The sequence below is a fragment of the Cetorhinus maximus genome, chromosome 3 (assembly GCF_964194155.1).
Source record: "Cetorhinus maximus chromosome 3, sCetMax3.hap1.1, whole genome shotgun sequence".
In the NCBI taxonomy this organism is placed as follows: Eukaryota; Metazoa; Chordata; class Chondrichthyes; order Lamniformes; family Cetorhinidae; genus Cetorhinus; species Cetorhinus maximus.
This window is the reverse complement of record NC_135881.1, coordinates 99,187,988-99,211,628: the sequence shown is the minus strand read 5'-3', so window position 1 is coordinate 99,211,628 and position 23,641 is coordinate 99,187,988. Positions and strand designations below refer to the sequence as shown.

Genomic DNA, 23,641 nt, shown 5'->3' with positions numbered 1-23,641 from the left:
AGACAAGGGCTTGGGTTGGTAGGTGACGGTGGGGAGGTAGAAGGTGATGCCGGGGGGAATCAACAGTGATTGGGGAAAGGACATGAGTGACTGGGGAAGAAGAAAGGACAGATGAGCTGATCAAAAACTTATTGACTGCCATGGCTGTCGAAATAAAAAGTGAGCGGAGCCTCATGTAGGGTGGGAACAGGTGCTGCACGGGAATGTGATCAGTGGGTGGGCAGAGATGCAGGTCAGCTCAATGGACAACTGAAAGTGAACCCCAGCAGACAGCATTGTAAATACTCAGGACATTGAGATGAGTGTGATGGATGATGGCTCCCCATGAGTGGCAGAGTGCTCGCATGAGATTCTAAAAGACCCTGCCATATATACACTTGCCCCTACAGAATCATTCGTGGGCTCTCTTTGTGCAGCTGAATTATTAGTTTGGGTGAGGGAGAGGCTTGGGGGATGCAGTGGGAGGACTCGCAAAGCCTGTAAATGAAGCTGAAAGACAACATTACTTTTATTCAGTGAAAGTGAATGTATTTTCAGATTATAAAGTGACAAAATGTGACCCGTGCAACCACTTGTGATCAGAAACCCTTAATGTTTCTAGGCCTACTACTTCTTCTTTGTGCTGCCCTGACATCCGTACCAGGGGTGGAGACAGCCTATGCAATTGTTGGCGCTGTTGCCTCTGATGACTTTGCCATGTGTCTTCTGGAGAGCTGAAGCCTTGAGGGCCCCGGCTTGCTTTGGCTGTCCTTCTGTGGGCCGGCTGCTCCCTCTGCGGTGAAAGAGGACAAAGTTGAGGGGTCACAGGTAAAGGGGGCTTGGAAGGAGCAGACAGCCTCTGAGATTCCTGAGTGGATGACCCAGGAGTGTCCAGCTGCCACTCCTCCCCACTTTGGGTGCCGAGGGCCCTGGCCTGTCTCCTTGAGGTGAAGGAGCACCTGGCAGGACGTCAAGGTGCCCCATTTCCCTCTCACATTGCCACTGCATGAGCTCACCCATGGCCACCGCAATGGAACGCAGACCTGCATGCATCTCCATGTTCTGCTGGACCAGGGTATCCATGGTGTCTGCCATCCTTCCCATGGAGGCCTCCATACATGCACATTATGGATATCACTTCATAAGAGAGCAGATAGACACACTCTTCCGACTCACATGCCACTCTGCTGAGGGCTTCCCACAGCTCTGTGTGATGTTTACCCTGACTTCTGCTGACTTTCCAGGATGAGTTGGAAGGCCGAATCTAGAGGCTCATCATCTGCCTTGGGCCTCACACATGCCTCTTCCCCAGCAGCCCTCCAAGTGCTGAGGTGCTCGGCTGAACCTGCCATCCTCCGGCTATGGACATGTGTTCTTGCAGTGACTATCAGATTGTGAACCTGAGCCTGCTCTAGCTTTAGGTCCCACTGAGGTGTGTGTTTCTGTGCTGATGGAGGGTGTGTGTAAGCGCTGTGATGGGTCTCCCAGGCTACTTATTTCCAGCTCTTCAATGGAGGAGATGGCCTTTTGGCTGGAGGTGAAGACCTGGATGGAGCTGAGGGACTGGCTGGCTGAGGGTGTTGGTTGCTTGGCAGAGTTCCATGTGAAACACAGTAGAGATAATTAGTGCATGGCAGCAGAGACAAATGCAGGAGAGTGAGCACTAGCAGTTGCTTTGCAAGAGGGATGGTGTGGTGCAGGATCTTCACGTGGATGTTCGCCGCCGTCATCACAGCCACCGCAGGCATGGTCCACACCCTCACCAGTCAGCGTGATAGCGCGCTCCTCAAAGTGAGTGAGAGGCCTAATGTGGGTGTAGTAATTATGGTTTTATTAAATGTTGGACTGTACCTTTAAGAATAGTCCTGTGATGTAAGATTACATGATCTGTGTAAACCAATGTGTTAGCAGCGCGGACTACCTCCACAGTCAGGGTTGAGATAGAGATGGAGTTGAAAGGCACATGTGTAGTTGCTGCTGGCTGTATTGTAAATAAACCTAATGTTTCCAATTAGAAAGTTGTCTGCAGATCAACTCTATTACAAATAGGCGACTCAACCACACTACAACAAACTTGCGATGAGGATAAATCAACATAAATCGGAATTGGTACTGTACCTCGGCCAGCAATTTTGAGTGTCAGCATCCATTTAAAAAACAGAAGATATACTCACTCAAAATGCCACAAATTGGTAGAATCGATCCCTTTGAGCCAGCCCCAGACTCAATATATAGAACGCCTTGCGTTCTTCTTTCAAGCGAACAAAACACTGAGGAAGAGAAGAGGAGAACGATTCTCTTTGAGTGCTTGTGGGAGCAAAACCTACAGTGTGATCTGTAGTACCCAATAGAAGAATAGCTCAGGCTACCTCTTCATTCAGTGCAGAGATGGATTTGAAGTTGAAAGTGCATGTATAGTTGCTGTTGAACATTTTGTTAATAAACTTAATGTTTCCACCCAAAAAGTGTCTGCGAATCAAATCTATATTATCTATAGTACCAACTCAGCCACCACTCACAACAAATAGGCGACGAGGATCTGCAGGATCCAACAGTGAGAATGGGAGCAGGTTAGTTCACAGCTGTCGGGTGCAATGTGGGGACTAAGGTTTTAGTCTCAGACTGGGAACAATACTTTTTAGTTGACCATTTAACCACTTCTCCGTGCTGTGAGGCTACATGCGCCCCAGTCCCCTGCCTCCTCTATTCCATGAGGCGGTGCCTGGGCCTGTCATGGCTGCCATTTGCCTTTGAGAATTGTGCTCCGCAGGCAACTGCCACCTTCTGGCAGATCTCAGCGCCACAAATTTGCAGATTAAATTTGCATTATATTTGCAGATGATACAAAGGTAGGTAGGAAAGTATGTTGTGAAGAGGACAAGAGGAGGTTGCAGATGGATATAGATAGGTTGAGCGAGTGGGCAAAGATCTGGCAAATGGTGTTTAATGTGGGAAAATATGAAGTTGTTCACTTTGGCAGGAAGAACAAAAAAACAGAGTACTACTTAAATGAAGAAGAGCTGCATAATTCTGAGGTGCAGAGGGATCTAGGTGTTATAGTACAAGAGTTACAAAAAGTTAATATGCAGGTACAGCAAGTAATTAAGTAGGCTAATGGAATGCTATTGTTTATTATGAGAGGGATTGAACATAAAAGTAAGGATATTATGCTTCAGTTATACAGGCATTGGTGAGACTGCAACTCAAATACTATGTGCAGTTTTGGTCTCCTTATTTAAGGAAGGATGTAAATGCATTGGAGGCAGTTCAAAGGAGGTTTACTAGATTGATACCTGGAATGAATGGGTTGTCTTATGAGGGTAGGTTGGACAGACTGGGCTTGTTTCCACTGAATTTAGAAGAGTGAGGGATGATTTGATTGAAGTATTCAAGATCCTGAACGGCCTTGACAAGGTGGATATCAAACGGATGTTTCCTCTTGTGGGTGAGTCGAGAACTAGGGGCACCATTTTAAAATTAGGGTTCCCTTTTAGGACAGAGATGAGGTGAATGTTTTTCTCTCAGAGGTTTGTGCGACTTCGGAATTTTCTGCCTCAGAAGGTGGTGGAGGCGGGGTCATTGAATATTTTTAAGGCAGAGGAAGATAGATTCTTGTTAGGCAAGGGACTCACAGGTTATAGGGGTTAGATGGGCATGTGGAAATCGAAACACAAGAATGGCGGAACAGGCTTGAGGGGCCGAATGGTCTGCTCCTGTTCCTATTTCTTGTGTTCTTATGAATTGGAAGCTGAGCTCATCATTGGCCCAATCACAGCAGCTGCATATGAAGATAGTGTCATGTGAGCAACGCAGACACAGCGCAAAGTCGGGACCCAGAAATTATCAGGGCCTCAGGTTCCCAAACCCTAGACTGAAAATGAAGCCCATGGTGTCAGAAGCTGATCTGGTGTTATTTCAGCCCCAGCAAGTGGCTGTAATTGTTAGGATGAGAGTGGGGCTGAAGAAATGGCTTCTGTCGATCCAATATTTAATTAGTAAAATTCTTTCACATGACACTAATCATAAGGTCTGAAGGGGTTGATCTTTGCTGGGATCGATTCTCATATTCCAAACAGTGACATAAATGAGCTTTCTGGTATGCATTCACAAGCAGAAATTCAAGTCACCTTGACCTTTAACATCTTTACAAAGCAATTTGAAGGAATGTAGCAGTTACTAAAACCACTTACTCTTTCCTGAAGACCAATAATTATCCCCATATCTATTCCTCCAAGTTGTCATCTATGAAATATGTACACATTAGTCTTTAACTTTTGAGATAAAGTTGCAGGTTTTGTTCTGAAACAGACTCTATCATTGCTCCACACATGCACCAGGTATTAGTCTAGTAAACCTTCTCTGAACTGCTACTAATGCATTTACATTCTCCCTAAATAAGGTGACCAATACTGTACGCAGTGCTCTAGACGTGGTCTCACCAATGCCCTGGACAACTGAAGCATAAAGTCCCTACTTTTGTAATCAATTCCCCCTGCAATAAATGATAACATTCTATAGCTTTCCTAATTATTTGATGTACCTGCACACTAACCTTTTGTGATATATATACACTAGGAGATCCCTCTGAATCTCAGAGCTCATCACTCTCTCACCATTTAGATAATATGCTTCTTTTATTCTTCCTGCCAAAATGGATAATTTCACATTTTCTACATTATACTCCATTTGCCAGATCTTTGCCCACTCACCTAACCAAACTATATCCTTTTGTAGCCTCCTTACAACTTAGTTTCTTACCTATCTTTGTGTCATCATCAATTTAAGCAATTGTACCTTCATTCCCTTCATCCAAGTCATTTATATAAATTATAAAAAGTTGAGGACCCAGCACTGATCCCTATGGCACATGACTCGTTACACCTTGCCAACCTGAAAATTATCCATCCATGCCTATTCTGTTTCCTGTTAACTAGCCAATCTTCCATCCATGCCAATATGTTGTCCCCCCATCACTTCCCCCCACACCCCACAGCATGAGATTTTGTTATCCGCAAAAATCTTTGATGTGGCACCTTATCAAATGCCTTCTGGAAATCCAAGTATAGTACATCCCCCAGTTCCTCTTCATTCACAGCACATGTACTTCTTCAAAGAACTCCAATAAATTGGTTAAACATGATTTCCCTCAACTAAACCATGTTGATTCTGCCTGATTACCTTGAATTTTTCTAGGTGGCCTACTATAATGTATTTAATAATAGCTTCTAACATTTTCCCTATGACAGATATTAGGCTAACTGGTCTGTAGTTTCCTGCTTTCCACCTCCTTCCCTTTTTGAATAAAGGAGTTACATTTGCTATTCTCCGATCTAATGGAACCTTCCTCGAACCTAGGGAATTTTGGAAAATTAAAACCAATGCAACGACTATCTCACTAGCCACTTCTTTCAAGACCACTGGTGAAGCCCCTAGGACTTGTCAGCTTGCAGCTCCAACAATTTGCGCTGTCCACTTCCCTGGTGATTGTAATTTTCTTGATTTCCTCCCTCCCATCCATTTCCTGATTCACTGCTATTTCTGGGATGTTACTTGAATCTTCCATAGTGAAGACCGATGAATAACCCCTTTTCAAATCATCTGCCATCTCCTTATTTCCCATTATGAATTCCCCAGACTCACATTCTTTCAGACAAATGCTCACTTTGTTAACTCTTTTCTTTTTTAATTATCTATAGAACTCCTACTATCTGTCTTTATATTTCTAGATAGCTTTCTGTCATACTGTAATTTTTTCCTCCTTATCAATCATTTTGTCATTTTTTATCATTTTTAATATTCTGTCCAATCTTCTGTCCTGCCACCCATCCTTGCCAATTATATGTTTTTTCTTTAAATTTGAAACTACCTTTAGCTGTTTTATTTAACCACGGATAGTAAATCCTCCCCTTGGAATTTTTCTTTCTTGTTGGAATATATCTATCCTTTGTTTTCTGAAATATCCCTTTAAATATCTGCACCAGCATCTTGCCCTATCCCTTAAACTAATTTGTCAGTTCACTTTATCTAGCTCTGCTTTCATGCACTCGTAATTGCCCTTATTTAAGTTTAAAATACGAGTCTTGGACCCACTCTCTCTCCCTCAAACTGAATGTAAAATGCATTCATATTATGATCGCTGCCTTCACTGAGGTTATTAATTAGTCCTATCTCGTTGCAAATACCAGGTCTAGTATAGCCTGCTCCCAGGCTAGTGCCAGAATGTGCTGTTCTAAGAAACTATTTTGAAAACATTCAATGAATTTTTCTTCCAGGATACTTTTGCCCATTTGACATTTCTAGTCTAAGCATAGATTAAAGTCCCCCATGATTATCCCCTAGTCTTATCTGCTGATATACTCTGGCAAGCCAGCAGCTGGTACTCACCCACATATCATCCATCAGAAGCTGTTGCCTAAACAATATCTGCAGCTGAAGCACTCCATATATTGCAGTTGAATGCAGAATAGAGTTCTTAGCAAGGCATTGCCAGAATTTGGAGTGTGTGTCACTGAGGCATTTGAGACTCCCTTCCAAATTACAAGTGTACGTGTCTTCCAAGACAGCATGCATGTTGGATTCCTTGGCCAGGGGCTGCAGCAATTTTCTTTCTGGATGCCAGAGGTTGTGGCAATATAAACTGGTCTGGAAGGAGCGTTCTGGATCTGTTGGCACTCCCACTATGAATTTTATAGTGGTGCAAATCAAGAGAACTTGCAGGGGCCTCATTCTGGCTGGAATCTGTATGTTCTAAAGGTGTTACAGGCCTGAGGCACATCACTCCATCACCCTGGCATGTGCAACTGCATCTGCACCACCCATTTCCTCATGACCATCAGCTTCTTCCCCTTCTTCATCATCTGAGGAGGCATCTACCTTCTCCATTTCCCTGTTTGCCAATTCCTCACCCCTTTTCTGCCCGAGTTTCTGTAGGGTGCAGCAGGCCAGTGTTTCTGGAGACTTTCTGTGGCACACACTGCGGTGCTGCAACTGAGCAGTCCAAGCAGAGGTACCTCACCTTCAGCAGCCCGATGGTCTTTTTTATTGTTGTCCTTGTTGAGGCATGGGCAGCACATTATACCCCTCTGCTGGGCTTTGTGGGTTCTGTACGGGTGTCATGAGCCAGGTCTTCTGGGCATATGCCCTGTCACCCAGCAGCCAATGCTGCAGTTGCCGAGGGGGAGTAAACAGCTGTGGTATCTGATAGTGACTGAGGATGTAAGAGTCAGGGGAACTCCCTGCGAAGTGAGCACAAACCTTGAAGATTCATTTGAGGTGATCACAGACCAGCTGCGCATTGAGAGAGTGAAAGGCCTTTTGGTTTATGAAAGCCACTGTATGATCCCAGGGAGTTCGTAACCCCACATGTGTGCAGTCAATTGCCCCTTTTATCAGAGGAAGTCTAACGGTGGCAGCAAATCCCACAGCTCTGTCTGCTTGGCTGTCAGGGTCTGTGGTGAATTGCACAAATTTATTGGCCTGTGAACAGGAAATTGGTGACTTCCAGGATGCATTTGTGGGTATCTGCCTGCAAGATGCCACACATGTCCCCTGTAGAGCCCTGGAAAGACATGCAGATGGAGAAATTCAATGTCACAGTGACTTTTAAAGTTATCGGCATTGGATTGTCTCCCAATCCACAAGGACGTACATCCTCCTGATGGAGCTGACATAGGTATATAATGGAATCCCACGACATCCTCAGCCATCACTGATATTGCCTCATTGACATGTGTAGGTATTTAAACCGCTTGCAGTGTATTCGATTGAGTGCAAATGTTCAATGTCGCACTAGCCCCTGGTTGCCAGTATCCTGAGCTGCCCGATCCTTTCCGAGAGCCCCTTGTTGGGGTTCTGGCCATTGCTGTGCCTGTCTCTGGGACACCCTCTGTCAATTCCTCTGCAGCTGCACCAGAGTTAGCAGAAGAACTAGATGTACTTGACCCATCTTGTCTGCCTGAGGTGAACTGTGAATGAAAGGCAGGCAATGACATGGCTGGCGCAGTCTTTGAGGCCTTCTCTCCTGAACTTAGCTTGACCAAAGGAGAGCCCTAAACTTCGTATCAGCCACAGCCTGGTCTCCACCCACCCCACTGTGGTCAACTGCATCCTCGAGGGTCACTTCAGAGAATTCTTCTTGTTGATACAGCCATATCTGTGGACATTTGCACAATGACCCTGGAACAGAAAGCCATTACCCAGCACCTTCCTTCTATCACTATTTACCTTTCCTCCATCACCCTCGATTCTCACTCCATCACACTTGCCTTGCCTTTGGCGATCTTCGACCCACCCCTCTTCACCCTTGATCAGCTAACACTGACACCCGGCTTTCTCCCATCACAAGGGAACTGCCCCCCGTTACCCTCGACCTGCCATCCATCATCCTCGATACTCCGTCTCCCATCCTTGACCTTCTCTCTGTTACCATCAACTCTCAGGATTTACCAATGACCTTCCCTGCATTACCCTTGGTCTCCCCACAATCAGGCTTGACCCACTGTCTTTCGACACTGAACTTCCCTCTAGAGCCTAGCTCCCTCCCTCTGTTATCCATAAGATATGTAGGGCTGCCACTTCCCTCCCTCCCTTGCCAGCCTTGCCCAATGCTCCTTTGATTGCCACCTCCCTGAGTCTGAAAGCCTTGCCCCTTTCCCCTTTGACGGCTGCCAACTGATGTCAATCATCATTGCTTTGTTTCCAGTCATTGAACAAAGCTCCCCATACAAGAAAAAGCAGCTCCTACTCACTCCAAATCCTCCAGGAAGACTACCTTACCTGCTGCACACTCCATTTAAGCAGTTAAAGCACATGTTTGTCGTTCATTGAATATTTAATTGCAAAGGTACGCTTAATTCTGGTGAGGTTGCCTTTTAACGATCATGTATGACAGGCAAATGTATTAAAGAGGGGCTCCTGACATTTTCCACCAGGAAGCACAATTCACCATCAATCGACCAATGACTCAATTCCGTAGTTTCACCCCGTCGATGGAAAGCTGACTTTTGGCCTCCCCCATGATTAAGTGCCCTTGTCCGCCTCACTCCCTACTCCCAGGAGCTGCACAAGATTCTGCCCTAAGTGTGGTCTCACCAATGCCCTGTACAGTTGTAACATGACTTATCTACTTTTCTACTCCATCCCTCTTGCAATAAAGGCCAAAATTCTGCTTGCATTCTTAGTTACTTGCTGTACCAGTATGCTGACTTTTTTGTGATTCGTGTTCAAGAGCACCCAAGCGCCGCTGTACCACAGCATTCCACAGTCTCTCTCCAGTTAATTAATACTTTACTATTTTAGTCTTCCTGCCAAAGTGGACAACCTCACATTTTCCCACATTATATTCCATTTGCCAAATTTTTGCTGACTTATTTAACCTATCTTTATCTCTTAGTAGACTCTTTATACCCACCTCACAACTTGCTTTCCTGCCTGCTTTTATCACCAGCAATTTTGGCTGTAATATAGTTGCTCCCTTTAACCAAGTCATTTATTGAGGTCATAAATGTTTGAGGCCCCAGGACTGCTCACTGTGGTTCTCTGTCAGTTAGTCACATTTGCCAACCTGAAAATGACCTATTTATCCCGCCTCTCTGTTTCCTGTAGTTAACCAGTCCTCTATCCATGCTGGTATAACACCCCAAAACCACATTTACATATCTTGTGCTTATGTGGCATCTTATCAAATGCCTCTTGGAAATCACATCTACTGGTTACCCTTTATCCACCCTGTTTGTAAAAACCTTTAAGAACTCATAAATTTGTCTAACACAATTTCTGCTAAATTGTATTGTGATTTTCTAAATGTCCTCCCAGCATCTCTTTAATAATGGGTTCTAGCATCTTCCCAATGACAGATGTTGGGCTAACTGTCCTATGGTTTCCTGCTTTCTGACTCCCTCCTTTCTTGAACAGAGATGTAATATTTGAATACTACGAGTCTACATTTTTTGTAGCAATCAATTGTTTCTTTCACCAAAACAGTGTATCCTGAATTTGCCAACACTATTCATCTCCACTGCATCCTTGGCACTTTCTGTGTAAGATAGTGAGATGCAAAAATTTGGTACTTTGTGGGATTAGAGTCACTTCTCCTGGTTAGAGTTGTATTGGTTATATCAAGTAATTGGTCGCATTTTGTTTTATCTATACGGTTTAGAATCCTGAGAACTCGATTCAGGTACACCCAGACCCTCTTTCCATCAATGGAAACATTCCAGGGTTACCTCGGAACATATTTCCAGGAGTAGACCATTCATGTCCATGAACCAATTCCAGCATTCGTTTAGATTGTGGCTGATCTGTATTTGAATTCCATTTAATTATTGTTGTTCTGTATTCCATGACACTCTTACTTAATATAAATCTATCAATCTTAGACTTCAGCATTTTACTTGACCAATTACCCAGAACCTTTGAATGAGATTAATCTGCTCTTCATGTGAAAAGTGTTTCCGTAATACGCTCCTAATGACTTAAATGATCTAGCTCTAATATTAAATGCGTAGCTAATCTTTGACAATGGTATGTGATGCTTGTGAAATCTGCAACTATTAATGCAATTATCACCTACGCCTCACTGGGGTAGACATTTGTTTCTGAACATGGGACAAGACAAGTGACATCAGATCAGTGGCCCCTCTACATGTGGCCTGGCCTTCAATTCCATAGACGACAATGGAACTGAATATTGGGCACTGAGTATAACATGTAGCTGATCCAATACCACTATTTTGCTGCATTGCACTGCCCGAGACCAATTTCTATCGCCTCATGTTTAACCCTATCAAATGTTGTTTCTTACATGAAAAATAATTCTAAAATCCATTTTTAAATTACAACCATCAATGGGCACCTTCACTTTTGTGTTAGATGTCTTTATATTTTTAATCCAATACAAACCCAGGATAAAAGCAAAATACTGCGGATGCTGGAAATCTGAAACAAAAACAAAAATAGCTGGAAAAACTCAACAGGTCTGACAGCATCTGTGGAGAGGAATACAGTTAACATTTCGAGTCCGTATGACTCTTAATGGTATATCTTTCTACAGCTTAATTCATGTGACCTGATGTGCAACCACTTGCTTCCACATGTCAGCACTGTTTTTGAGTTATGCTGCTGCCAAATTACATGACAGTGATAATCAAAAAGTGTAAAGTACAGCCATTCTTAACATGGGTTACATAATAGTATAGAGCAAAAATGTATATTTTATTTAAATTATTTTGGAGTGATATAAAATGTGCATCAGGGAGAGTAAGCATTGTGGAAGTTATATGCATCATTGACTGCATCTTATTTTGGATTGAGAAAATGATAACGTTGTTGAAGTTGATGGACTGAATCTTACCTATATCGGGCGGGCTGGGCAGGAGCGCGCGTGGAGCTGTTCACTGCCCGCGATCAGCTGCGCGCCGCCATTTTACCTGGGTGGGCCATTTAAGGCCCGCTCAGCGTAATGCGTATTCCATAGAACACAGCAATCTCCCTGAGGCACAGAGCTGCCACAGGGAGATTAAATTCATAAAAAAAACTTTTGAATAAAGGAAGTAAAAAATTATTTAAACATATCCCATCAGTGTCACATGAGCTGGGACATGTTTGTGAATTTAGCAAAATTTAATTAATTATTTTATAAAACCTTCAGGAAACCTCAAGCCGCCCTTGGATGAGGTTTCCTGAAAAGTGCGAAGGTCGCTTGGGCTCTTCGCCTGCCTGCCAACATTAAGGTCGGACAGGCAGCGTGGTTAACTACTTTAATTACTTTTTTAATTGGCTTAATAGGCTGCTGACAGTTCAGCGAGTGTGCAGCTGCCTCCGGTGCGTGCCTACCGAACAAAATATCGAAATGACGCGCAATAACATCGGGACACATGCCCAACGTCATTTTACACGTCGGCGTGTTAGGCCCGCCCCTGCACACCAACAGCAATATTCTGGCCGATGTATTTGGTTTTCCAGTTGGAGTCACATTGGCGAATCTTTGAGCCAGACTGAGTGCAGTGGCCGGAACACCCGCTCTTTAAATACACCAGGTTCGAGCTTCAATCAGGGAGTGAGGAGTCCACTTGATCCCACTGACCTGGTGTAGACTGAAGTCACGAGACACCACGAGAAATCGACAGTGAAATCAATGCAACTCACTCACTCTGTCAAAATCATGGAGTTGCAGCTTTTCACTGTGATCTGCAGCATCTTGCTGCTGGCTCTACAGTTTGGCATTGCGCTGAGGTGAAAATTTCAAAATAGTCTAGCGTGTACAAATTGAGTTTATTTTCATTTTAAAAAAATGTAACTCTGAAAAGTAACTCTGATATGCCTTTGAATGTCCATTCTAGAACTCAAAGTAACAAGTTTTGGAGTTGAATCTGGGTAGTGAGCTTTATCACAACTTCCAAAGATCTGTTGCTTGAGGATTAGAATTTACCTTCAGCTTTGCTGGTAAAGCAACAGAAATGAAAAATGAACAGAAATGTGGAGTGTTCTTTTTTTAAATCATTCCTCGATGCGGGCATTGCTGTCAAGACCAGCATTTGCTGCCCTGCTGAATTCTGTCATTATCCTCATCACTTTTGTTTTATCATTTGTGGGATCTGAGGATTGCTGGCAAAGTCAGCATTATCGCCCAGCCCTAATTGAGTTTAAGAAGATGGTGGTGAGCCGACTTCTTGAACTTCTGCAGCCCATGTAGTGTAGGTACCGTCAGGTTTTTGACCCAGTGACAATGAAGGGATGGTGATTTAGTTCTGATTGATTTGGAGGGGAGCGGTGATGGTGTTCCCAAGCTTCTATTGCCCTTGTCCTGCTAGCTGCGGGAGTTTGTGGAGGGTGCTGTTGAAATAACCATGGCAAATTAGGATCTGGGACAATGGCTATAAGCTGTGATTCAATGAGCATGGCAATGTTAGGCTGTTGCTTGACTAGTCTGTGGGACAGCTCTCCCAATTTTGGCACAAACCCCCAGATGTTCGTAAGGAGAACTTTGCAGCTTCAACTGGGCAGGGTATGCCTTTGTTGTTTCTGGTACCACAATGATTCTGGATGGTCTGTTTGGTTTTAAATTGAGTTCAATTAAGAGTCAACCACATTGCTGTGGGTCTGGAGTCACCTATAGGCCAGTCCAGGTAGGACAGCGGATTTACTTCCTGAAATGGCATTTGTAAACCAGATGGGATTTTATGATGATCTGATCGTTTCATGGTCACTTTTACTCACATTTTACTCACTGCCATTGTGGTATTTGAACTCATGGCGCCTGGGCATTAGGCCATGCCTCAATATTACTAGTACAGCCACATTATAACTATGCTGCCCTCTCTGTGAGTGCTGACTTATAACCTACAAAACTGGTGATCTGACACTCAGAGGACTGGTAGAGTCACTGTGAATTTCCACATCAGCACAATTCTGTAATGTTCATCGAGTAGTTTTACTCAGGATAAACACAGAAGAAGGTCTTTACCTTAATATACAATGGAATTCATCTCAATTATGCTTCAAAAATCTCCCGAATCAGTGGAGGTTTTCTAGGCACATTTGGGATTAATTCTACTGGAATGGGTGGCACACTTTGAGAAGACTTCCTGTTTATTATTTGGAGCTTAAACTACCTTGGTAGTCCTCTCACCTCTAGTCTCACTCCAGGACATGAGCAGAAAAATCAACGTAGACACTCTGTTGTGGTACTGTGGGAGTGCTACACTGTTGCAGTGCACTGTTGCTGCACTGTATCTTTGGGGGTTGGTTAGCTTAGTTGGCTAGATGGCTCGAGTTTATTACAGAATGATGCTCATGATGTGGTTTCAATTCCCATTCTAGCTGTGGTAGCTCATGGAGGTCTGCCTTGCCCCATGCTTGATATGGAGTAGTACCTCTCAATATAACCACTTGTCACTCTCTAACAGAGAGATATCTTATGGAAATTGTCCAATTACTTATCGTTTAACTTTTCCTTGCTCTTGGAATAATTTCTCTCATATTTTCTTTGCTGTTTTCCATCCTGGAAATACTTTTTTTCTGAGCATGCTGCATCGGTGAGTCACCTTCCAGTGTTAATGCAATTTTCAACCGTCATAAACAAGTAGGCATTGCTGATGTGATGAAACGTAGGCTGGAATTTTCCATCCCCGTTGGCATTGGGTGTCATGGTGGGCATCAGTCAGAAGGCCAAAAATCAGTTTCACAACATTGTGAAATCCCTTTACAATCATCCACTCACCCCATCAATGACGAACTGCAATTCCCACTGCCGGACGTTGGGAACATCATTTTAATACATCTGCGTATCATTATAATCCCTGCTTGTTGGAATCATACTCCCACTCTGGATCATCCAGGCACGCTGATGAGCTTCACAACAACATTTAAAAGGTGTGCACCTGGACAGCTGAACTTTGAGGGGAACTCAGAGGTGAGTGAACACTAACGTTGCGAAGCGCTTGCGAGCGTCACCCATTGGACTTCAAGTTTGAGGCGCCACGCGTTCAGGTGAGGGCACAGGCAAGTTGCTTTTTCCCAACTGGCTGAGAGCGCAGTGCTGCGCCAAGGGCTGCCCTGCGGTTTGGGCAAGCTGTGAGGGCAAGGCACCAGGCTGTGAGGCGGGTTGGGGGTGGGCACAGGCTGCTCTGCATCTGAGGTAAGTTGGCAGAGCAAGGCAGCATGCTGTGAGGTATGTTAGGGGGCAAGGGCTGCACTGCAGTTTGGGTGAGTTGGGGGGCAAGGCAACACGCTGTGAGGTGAGTTGGGGTTGGGCAAGGGCTGCACTGCACCTGAGGTGAGTTGGGGGAGCAAAGCAGCCCAGTCTAATGGTAATGCTCAAGCATATGTGGAGCGGGGGGAGAGGGGAATGGGGAGGGAAGTGGCCATGCATTAGGGAAACTTTATATAAAGTGACCACTCCTCTGCAGCTGAGACAAATCAGGCACAGCCACATTGACATGATTGGAGTTGGGCCTCTAGCTTATCTGCCCACTCAAGCAACGCAGAAGCATGAAAGTGCCACCAAATGCTCTAGAGCTTTTCACCCTTCGTTCACAGACTGCAAACTAATGAGTATTTCAGTGGACTGCAGAACAGCTGGACAACTGAGTAAGATGTACAATTGCCTTGCTAAAGCTGGCCGTGGAGCAGTCACTGGTGGAGGTGTTCACAGCCCCTTGCAATGTCATCATTCAGGATTGGACCAGTCTCCCTCATGGTTCAGGCTAACAGTGCAGCCTTGCAGCGTGGGCTGGGAGAATGCCTGCGCCTGAGCTGAGAGCACAGCATGCAGTCCAGTGCTCAAAGCTGCCGCCAATTGATCAGGCAGAGTGGGGCAGAGGTAGGAAGGGGTTTAAGGCAGCAATGCAGCGCACTAAATTCTGGTCATCAATGTGGTGGCAAGCACTCTCCGGGATGTGTTCAGATTTAACCAAAGAGAGGTTCTTAGTACACCCATGCTAACCCAGACGTCTCTCTCTTTCATCCTGCAGGAGCAGTACATCAGGAACATGGAGCCTGGTGACCTAGCTGTATGTTTTATGGCTTACAGGGAGCAGAGGCAAAGGAGAAGAGAACATTGGAGGCACCTGGATGGACAGAGGGAGGAGCAGCACCCTCAAGAAGAAGGGGCAGCTGGGGCTCCTGCACACGCCACTGAAGACCCACCGTGAGCCATCGCTGGTCAGCACCTAGCTAGACCCAGGGTCTATAGATGGTGCTTGTCATTCCTGAAGATGACTGAGAACCAGTGGCACCGAAGGCTGCACATGTTCAAGGAACTGGTCGGTCACATCTGCCAGCTGCTGAAGGATTTGGCACCACGGGTACTGGAGGGCATCCACTGCCAGTGTCTGTGAGAGTGACCGCAGTGCTCACCATTTACGCCAGTGGCTCCTTTCTGAGCTCCACAGGTGACCTCTGTGGGGTACCGCTAGCCCCCATGCACAAGTGTATCCAAGAGATCATGGATGCCATTGTGCATTTTGCCCGGGATCAGGAAAGCCAGGAAGGAAAAGCGTGGGATTTTCACAGGTTTCTGCTTTCCCACAGGTGCTGGGTGCCATCGACTGCACTCACGTGGTGCTCAGATCTCCATGGCAACAAGCGATCAACTACGTCAACTGCAAGGGCTTCCACTTGCTGAATGTGCAGCTGGTGTGTGACTGCCACAACCGCATCCTGCAGCTCTGCACACAATTCCCAGGGAGTGTCCATGATTCTTACATTCTCAGATCCCTGATGTCTTCCAGGGTCCGGAGAGGCTGCAGGGTTGGCTTCTCAGGGACAAGGGTTACCCACAGAGGACGTGGCTGATGACGCCTGTGTGCTGGCCTCAGACTGCAGTAGAAAGAAGGTACATCGAGGCTTATGCTGCAACTTATACTTTAGTGGAGCAGATTATCGGGATGCTGAAAATGTGGTTCCGGTGCCTGGACCAGTCTGGTGGAGCCCTGCAATATAGTCCACAGAGGATGTCATTCATCATTGTCGCCTGCTGCACCCTTCACAACCTGGCACTGCAACAGGGAGAGGAGCTGGCTGAGGAGGAGATGGAGGAGCCACACGTCATATCCTATGAGGAGGATGTCGATGGGGATGAGGGTGATGAGGTCCTTGAAGATGAGGATGATGGCGATGAGGCCATCACACTGTCCAGACAAGGCAGACATGCTCAGAAGGTCCTCAGAGCTGCTAGATTTGTGGAGGATGATGACGACATGCAGTGAGGGTCACCACAGATCCTCACATTGCATCTGTGAACATTTGACTCCTGCCTGGCTGTTGGCAGTGCACACACCCTCTGTAATAAGGCTCCTGTCATGGAGATGCAGTGGATGCCCATAGTTCCTACATTCCAGCAAGATGATGATGACATGCAGTGGGGACACTCCATAGATCCTCACGTAGCTTATGTGAATGTCTGACTCCTGTCTGGCTGATGGCAGATCACTTGCGCTCTGTGAATAAGATCATATCATGGAGATGCAGCAGGGAAACTTTAAATTCTACTGACCCGATGGCATCCTTTGTGAGCTGAACCCTTCAGGACCACACTGTCACCGGATACAGATGTTGACGTAATTGGGGGGCCAGCCTCATCTCAAAGGTGCTGGGACCACACAGAGAGAATGGCGGAACTCAGTGCTGCCGCCCCAGGACATTCTGTCTGCAATGATAAGCCTCATTGAGGTGCAGGCATGACTGATGTGTCCAGTGACTGTGAAGGTGCACCATCAGTGTGCTGAGAAGGCTGCACAAAGCACAGGGGAGAGGCCCTGGAGTGAGTCACCTGCCTTTATCTTGTGCAGAAAGGTTTCACATCTCAGTGACACGAACACTGCTCATCAGAACAAGGAGCCATAGGCAAAGAGACATTCTTGAGAGTTTATTTACAAGAGTGAACATTATGTACAAGTGATTAACACCCGTGCCCAGGCTGTGCAGCTACATCTTCTTTACCTTCCTAACCCTGCCGATACATCTTGATGCTCCCCCAATATCCACAGTGGAGGTGGAGGCAGCCTGCTGACTGCCACATCCTGTCTGTGATAACCTTGACGAGCGCCCTTTGGAGGGCCAAGGCCTGAAGGGCCCCGACCTGCTTTTGGGATCCTGCTGTGTGGCAGTGGCACCCTCCTCAACCTGTGAAGCTAGAACCACTGGAGTGACAGGAAGATGGGATCGGATGGGCCGGACACTCCCAGAGTCACTGTTGCTGTGTGCATCTGCCGATCCTCCTCCCTATCCTCAGCCCTGGCTGACTCCTTGAGGAAAAGGGGAAGCTGGAGTGAGATCGAGCTGCCCTGCGCCCCTCTCGCATTGACACAGTTGGAGACCAACTATGGCATAAGAGACGGAGTTCAGCCCGTGCAACAGTGCAGGACCAATGTCCTGGACCAAGGTCTCCATGGCAGCTGCCATCCTGCCAGTGTTGACCTCGGTGCATTGGCATGCTGGCGCTATCACATCAAACTAAAGGCGAATTGGGCTCCTCCATCGTGCCTTGCAATCTGAGGAGTGCAACAGACATCCCTTCCTGATGTTCCTGAGCTTGCCTTTGCAGCTCCCGCAACTGAGGTATGACTGAGTCCAGAGGCTCATCATCTGACTCGGACTCAGCAGATTTCTGGCTTCCGGCGGTCCTCAGAATGTAGGGGCCCTGGGAAGTTCCTGCTGCCGCCTGCTGTGGATCAGACAGCGTGATGTGCTCACCAGATTGTGATCCCGAGGGTACTTTAGATCTAGGTCTCACTGAGACATAAGGAATGAAAATCTGCCATTGCGGTCAATGGCTAAAACATCCTTTCTCCCCCCGCTACCACACTTAGTGCAAATCTGGGACAATTACACCAATAGATTTAAAGAGTGGTACTGATAGTATTACTATTCTGATATCTGAAAGACTTTTTTAAGAAGTAAAATACAGAAACCTATTGTCTGTTGATGCTGTGCCTGACTATTTCAGTATATTTTTCAATTCAAAGAGCAATGTATGCCTGTTGGTTGTGAAGTTTTAATGTGCACTAGGTTATAAAAAAATGCATCAGTGCCAGTAGTCTACAGGATGTTACTGTTGGTGTTAGTGGAGTTGAGATGGTGAGAGCTGATTTAGTTTCAAAGTTCTGTACTGGCATTTTAATGCTGCATTATCCAAACAAACCAGACACAACAAGGTTAATACAACAGGATCACATAAATAGTTGTTTGGTAGTACAGAACCTGAGTATTGCTGAAAAAAGACACATGTTGTTGAAGCTTTTGTCTTGCACTCATCAGGACAATTCGCAAGAATACCAAATGTAAAGGGAACAAAAATTTATATTCATGAGAAGAGAGTGCTGATTGGTTGTCAAGTGGGCTCTGATTGGTAGAGGCATTGTTATGAAGATTATCTGAGTTAACTGATGACTGACAGTTAATTGTCAAGCTTTGTTTAAATTCAAACCAGGCAGGTTGACTCTGATTAGTCAAGACATTGCCCTGAGGAATGAGCCAGAGAATGGCTGTCACCTTTTTTCTTTAGCTACAATGTTCTTTCTGTCTGCAAAGCACATTTAAGGTTATCAGTCAGGCTTGTAGTGTGGCACACTTATATATGCTAGAAGTTACATATATTAATACACAGGACCCTGTGCTTTGCAGGCGAAAAGCTTCAACAACATGTGTGTTTTTTCAGCAATAAATCAATGACTTAATTGAGGGGAGGTATTTCCTTTGGAGTTGATTTTGAGTGTGAATAGCAAGGGGTGAGAACAAGGAAGTTCAGAAAGTTTTTAACATTAAAGGCACTGTGCAATTGCAAATAGTTGTTGTTTAATCAATTTGACCATCAGCTTGTACATGACTTCCTTAATTTATTGAAACAAAAACTTTAGGCCCATGTAGCTATGCTGTTGAATTATGGATTAACACAATTGTCCAAATTTCCCCTTCTATTTAAAACAAAGGGATTCATTAAAACAGCAGAAAAGAAATTTCTATGATTATGCATTGGAACCTTTTATCCTGCAAGACTCTTTTTCTGAGAGACTCTGAAATCTTTTGTTTTGCTCGGGGCCTGAGACTTACACAGAAAGCACAAGAACCAATATATCAACTGAGTAGGGTTTTTTTGAATTCAGTGATATTCTATAAGCGAACTCAACTGCACTTATTCCAATATTAATTTGTTTTTATCTAAAAATGTAGTTTAATAATAAAATTTCATAAAGCACATTACAAATATTTCAACTTAAGTTAACAGGAAGTATAATAAAATTCAACTTTTCTCAATACATCATGCTCCACTCAGATGTGGCTTAATAGAATTGTAATACTCTTGATATTTACAATATACATTCATTGTCAGGCTTACAGGCTTATGAGGTGTTCTGCACCGCCCTTTGGTATACTTTGACTGAAAGGCTTTAAACAGTGAGTTTTCCCCATTGTGGTTCTGTGGCAGCTGCCCCAAGCTTTACTGCATCTTTTAGCATGTGTTTGTGGATCTTGGAATGCTCCATTCCCACACACCTTGCTTTCGTTTTCCCCTAGCTTCTTGCTTCTTCCAGTTTTTAATGCACACTACAGCCCCTCCAAACTGTATACCCAGCAACTTCAGTTGGCTGATCTGGAGTGACTGGGACGAAGAATCAATCAGCCAAGTTCCCAAACAACATGGTCACATTCTTGCCACAGTTTACCTTGGCTTCTGAGGTCCTTCTGAACTGGTCGCAGATGCTTATTAATCTGTGTACCAACAGCAGATCCAAGCAGAACACCGTGACGTTATAGATGAGCTGGGAGGCTTTGACATGAGTGCCTCCACTGCCTGAGATTGTCACCCCTCTTATGCCTGCATCCTTCCTTTTGGACTCAACAAAAGGTTCGATACAGCGCACAAACATGACAGGGGAGAGAACGCAGCCCTGCCTGACTTCAGATTTAATTGGAAAGCTTTCTGGTACCCACCCATTTATTGGAACAGGGCCATTGATGTTTGCGCACAGCAGATGGATGCAATGGCAGATTCCCTCTCCAAACTCCATTTTGTAGAACACATCCATCATGTAGGTGTGTGATATTCTGTCGAAGACCTTCTCCTGGTCCATGCTTCAGGCAGGTATCCATCCCCTCTCCCAAGCATTGGCAATCGTATCCCTGATTAGCTCAAGGCTCTCAGAGATCTTCCTGCCGGGTACAGCACAGGTTTGGTCAGGATGGATCACCAACTCCAGAGCGGATTTGATCCAATTGGCACCAAACTTGGACAGAATTTTGCAGTCCACCCTCAGCAGTGAGATGGGCACTGAGACACTGAGTGTTGAAAGATTATTTAACCATAGGGGAGAGCAGCATCACAACAAATTCAATCTGCTCTTGATTGAAAGTCCATGTGCATTGTCTATCTGCAGTCACTGGTCATGACCAGAAGTGGGAACTGGGCTGATTTTCTGCTTCCCAGCTCCCAGTACTAAGGCAGTAATAACACACTTATGTTCCACTGACAAAGGTGAGCAACCACCTGTCTGAATTATACATTCTGGAGGTACATTTTCCAGTCAGCAATGTTTGGATTCACATTGTTTTATGTTTCTAGACACCATGATATGTGTTTATTATTGTGCAATTTTACAGAAGTTAGAAGCAGCAATTTGTATTTTTCTAGATTGACAGGGAGTCTGGAAACTGGTACCGATCAAAGGACCTTGTAAGGCCAAATTCACTCAATTTTATTACAACACATCACTAAGAAGTGTGACCATTTCATATATGGTGGTTGTGGGGGTAATCAAAACAACTTTTACACTGTGGCTGAATGCACGGCATTTTGCCGAGGAGATAACTGTAAGTTTATCTGGAAGCATTTTCTATCCTGTTAAGTAATGTGCAGCTTTGCCAACAGGGCAGGTTCATTTGAGAAAAAGAAAACGTGACAGCAGGAATGAGAGTTTCTGCTTATCGGAGCTGTTTTATATAGAGTTTGAACAGTTGAAAAACTGAATTGTGCACCTGGTGCTTACAAGCTACCGGTTAGAAAAACAAAGTATAATCTTGTATTTATGCGCATGCTAAGTGGATTCCTGTTAACATTTAGGCCTCAATTTTTTGAGTTCATTCTGTAGAAAATTTTTTATTAAGTGATACTGCTTTCAGATTTTTTTCAAAAAAAAATTTAGTTTGCTTTTTTCTCTGAACATATTTCCAAGAATGACTCCAAAATTTTGCAAAAACCTATTTTTTTCATCGGGACTTATTCTCAATGGGAAGCCTTATTCCAATTCCACCTGTATTGATGCTGCCTGGGAAGTATTTTTGCTCAATGCGCTTTGACGAGACCATTTATTAGAAAAGATTGCCCTTTTTTTTAGCAGAACTTAATTTTTTGAATAAAAGCAAAGTACTGCGGAAGCTGGAAATCTGAATTTAAATCTTTGAACATGAATTTCTCTGAAGGCATTGGCCAGAATTTTCCTGCCCCTCCAACTGGTGGGATTTTGCGGTTCTGCTGAAGTCATTGGCTCACCACATTTTCCGGCCTCGGAAAATTGCACCCATTGTTACTTTTTGAGGTAGGGTTCCAAATGTCCACAGGTATCCTTCCCAAATAATCATGCTTCATATGTAAGCTTAAACACACATTCTAGCAAGGTTGGGTAACTCAGCTGTATGGCTGGTTAGTGACACTAACAATACGGGTTCAATTCCTGTACTGGCTGAGGTTGTTCATGAAGGCCCTGCCTTCTCAACATCACCCCTCAATTTTGAGCTCATTCTATAGAAAATTTTATATTAAGTGATACCACTTTAAGAATCATTTAAGATTCAAAGCAAATTGCCGGTCAACCAATGGAGCAGAGCAGGTGGTTAGATTTTCTTTTAATTTTTTACATCACAGCAATTATTTTCAAAGGTAAATGTGTCTGACTATTTTAAACCAGAGTCCCAAACTTCACAGGGGAATTTCTGAGGGCATTTTCCTGCAGTTCTGAATGCATTGTGGCATTATTTTCATGAGAAAAGCACTCTAATCATCGCAATACTTAAACAATGCTGGTCAATGTAATGGTCAATTTACCCTTCCACATACCATCATTCTTGAAGTCCTCAGTGATGCTGGATGACATGGGTTCTGTCACAAATTTAGTTATTTTAACAAGGCACAGAGTCCCAAATGACCCATCCTTGGAGGTTAAAATTCACCCCAGTGTATTTAAACTCTGGAATTCTTGTAGAGGTCCTGGTTGCAGATCTAGGAGCTGACCTCCCACTGCTCAAAGGAAAAACAGAGCAGTTGCTCAAGCACTCCAAACTAGTGTTAAGTCTTGTTGTCACACAATAAATGGATTAGTTGTAGCCACCTTTTGTGTCAGATTTGAATTACCTCACTGACACTAAACGCATGGCTGAAGCCAGCGACTTCCACTTTCTACTCATTAGCCAGATGTAGGTGACGGTAGAAAATGGGTTAAGGACTAATATTCCACTTCATATCAAGAATAAAAGCAATGAGGTAGTTTCTCTGTTGAATGGACCCTATATCAAACCTGAGAATGGTTACTAATTTATGGTGGTCTCAACATAAACAGATGACTTAACAACACGTTTGAAAAGACAGAAACTCAACAGACTATTACCTATCAGAATCAGCACCCTGGAGGATAACTGTTTAGTTACAGCATGTGTTCACTGTAATTTTGATGCCACTGTTGTATTTTCTGTGAGACCTTCTCAGTATCCTTTCCCAGGTATTAGTGACTGATGGCTTGGGGATCGAGCACAGCGTAGCTTAATTTGGACACTGATTCAGTAATCACCCTGCTCAGTATTTCTGATAGTGAGACCGGATGGAGAGCTGGGCATCTTATTTGCTGATTCGTTTGGTAATTTTGATAGATTGGAAATAAGCCTTAACCCTAGCTGTCAAATAGATCCATCAACACCAGATGGTTAATGTCCCTGTCTACTTTGTTTCTTCTAACTGACTGACTTTTGATTCATAAATGTTTTAAGTGTTTAATATGAATCCATTTGAATCACTTCTTTCCTGTCCTAGGAAAGTGATTAAATAGTGGTGACAACTGACAAGGTAAGGGCCTTCTAAGATTGGTAAGAAATTCTGAACTGTATTATTTAGTGAACTGAACTGACATCAGGGACAGGAGCTAATGTAGGTAATCGGAGGTGAGAGTCATGAGATGAA

At 44.5% G+C, this 23,641-nt stretch overlaps 1 protein-coding gene across 1 annotated transcript in view; it reads left to right on the top strand.

Moving 5' to 3' along the window:
• Positions 1 to 23,200, top strand: part of LOC144674208 (kappaPI-actitoxin-Avd3d-like) — a gene marked incomplete at its 5' end in the record, with an annotated part of 46,142 nt that extends 22,942 nt beyond the window's left edge. The window contains 2 exons of the mRNA XM_078535668.1: positions 21,192 to 21,285; positions 23,187 to 23,200. Coding sequence (XP_078391794.1) covers positions 21,192 to 21,285; positions 23,187 to 23,200 — 108 coding nt within the window. The remainder of the gene's footprint in view (positions 1 to 21,191; positions 21,286 to 23,186) is intronic.
• Between the last annotated feature and the right edge of the window lie 441 nt (positions 23,201 to 23,641).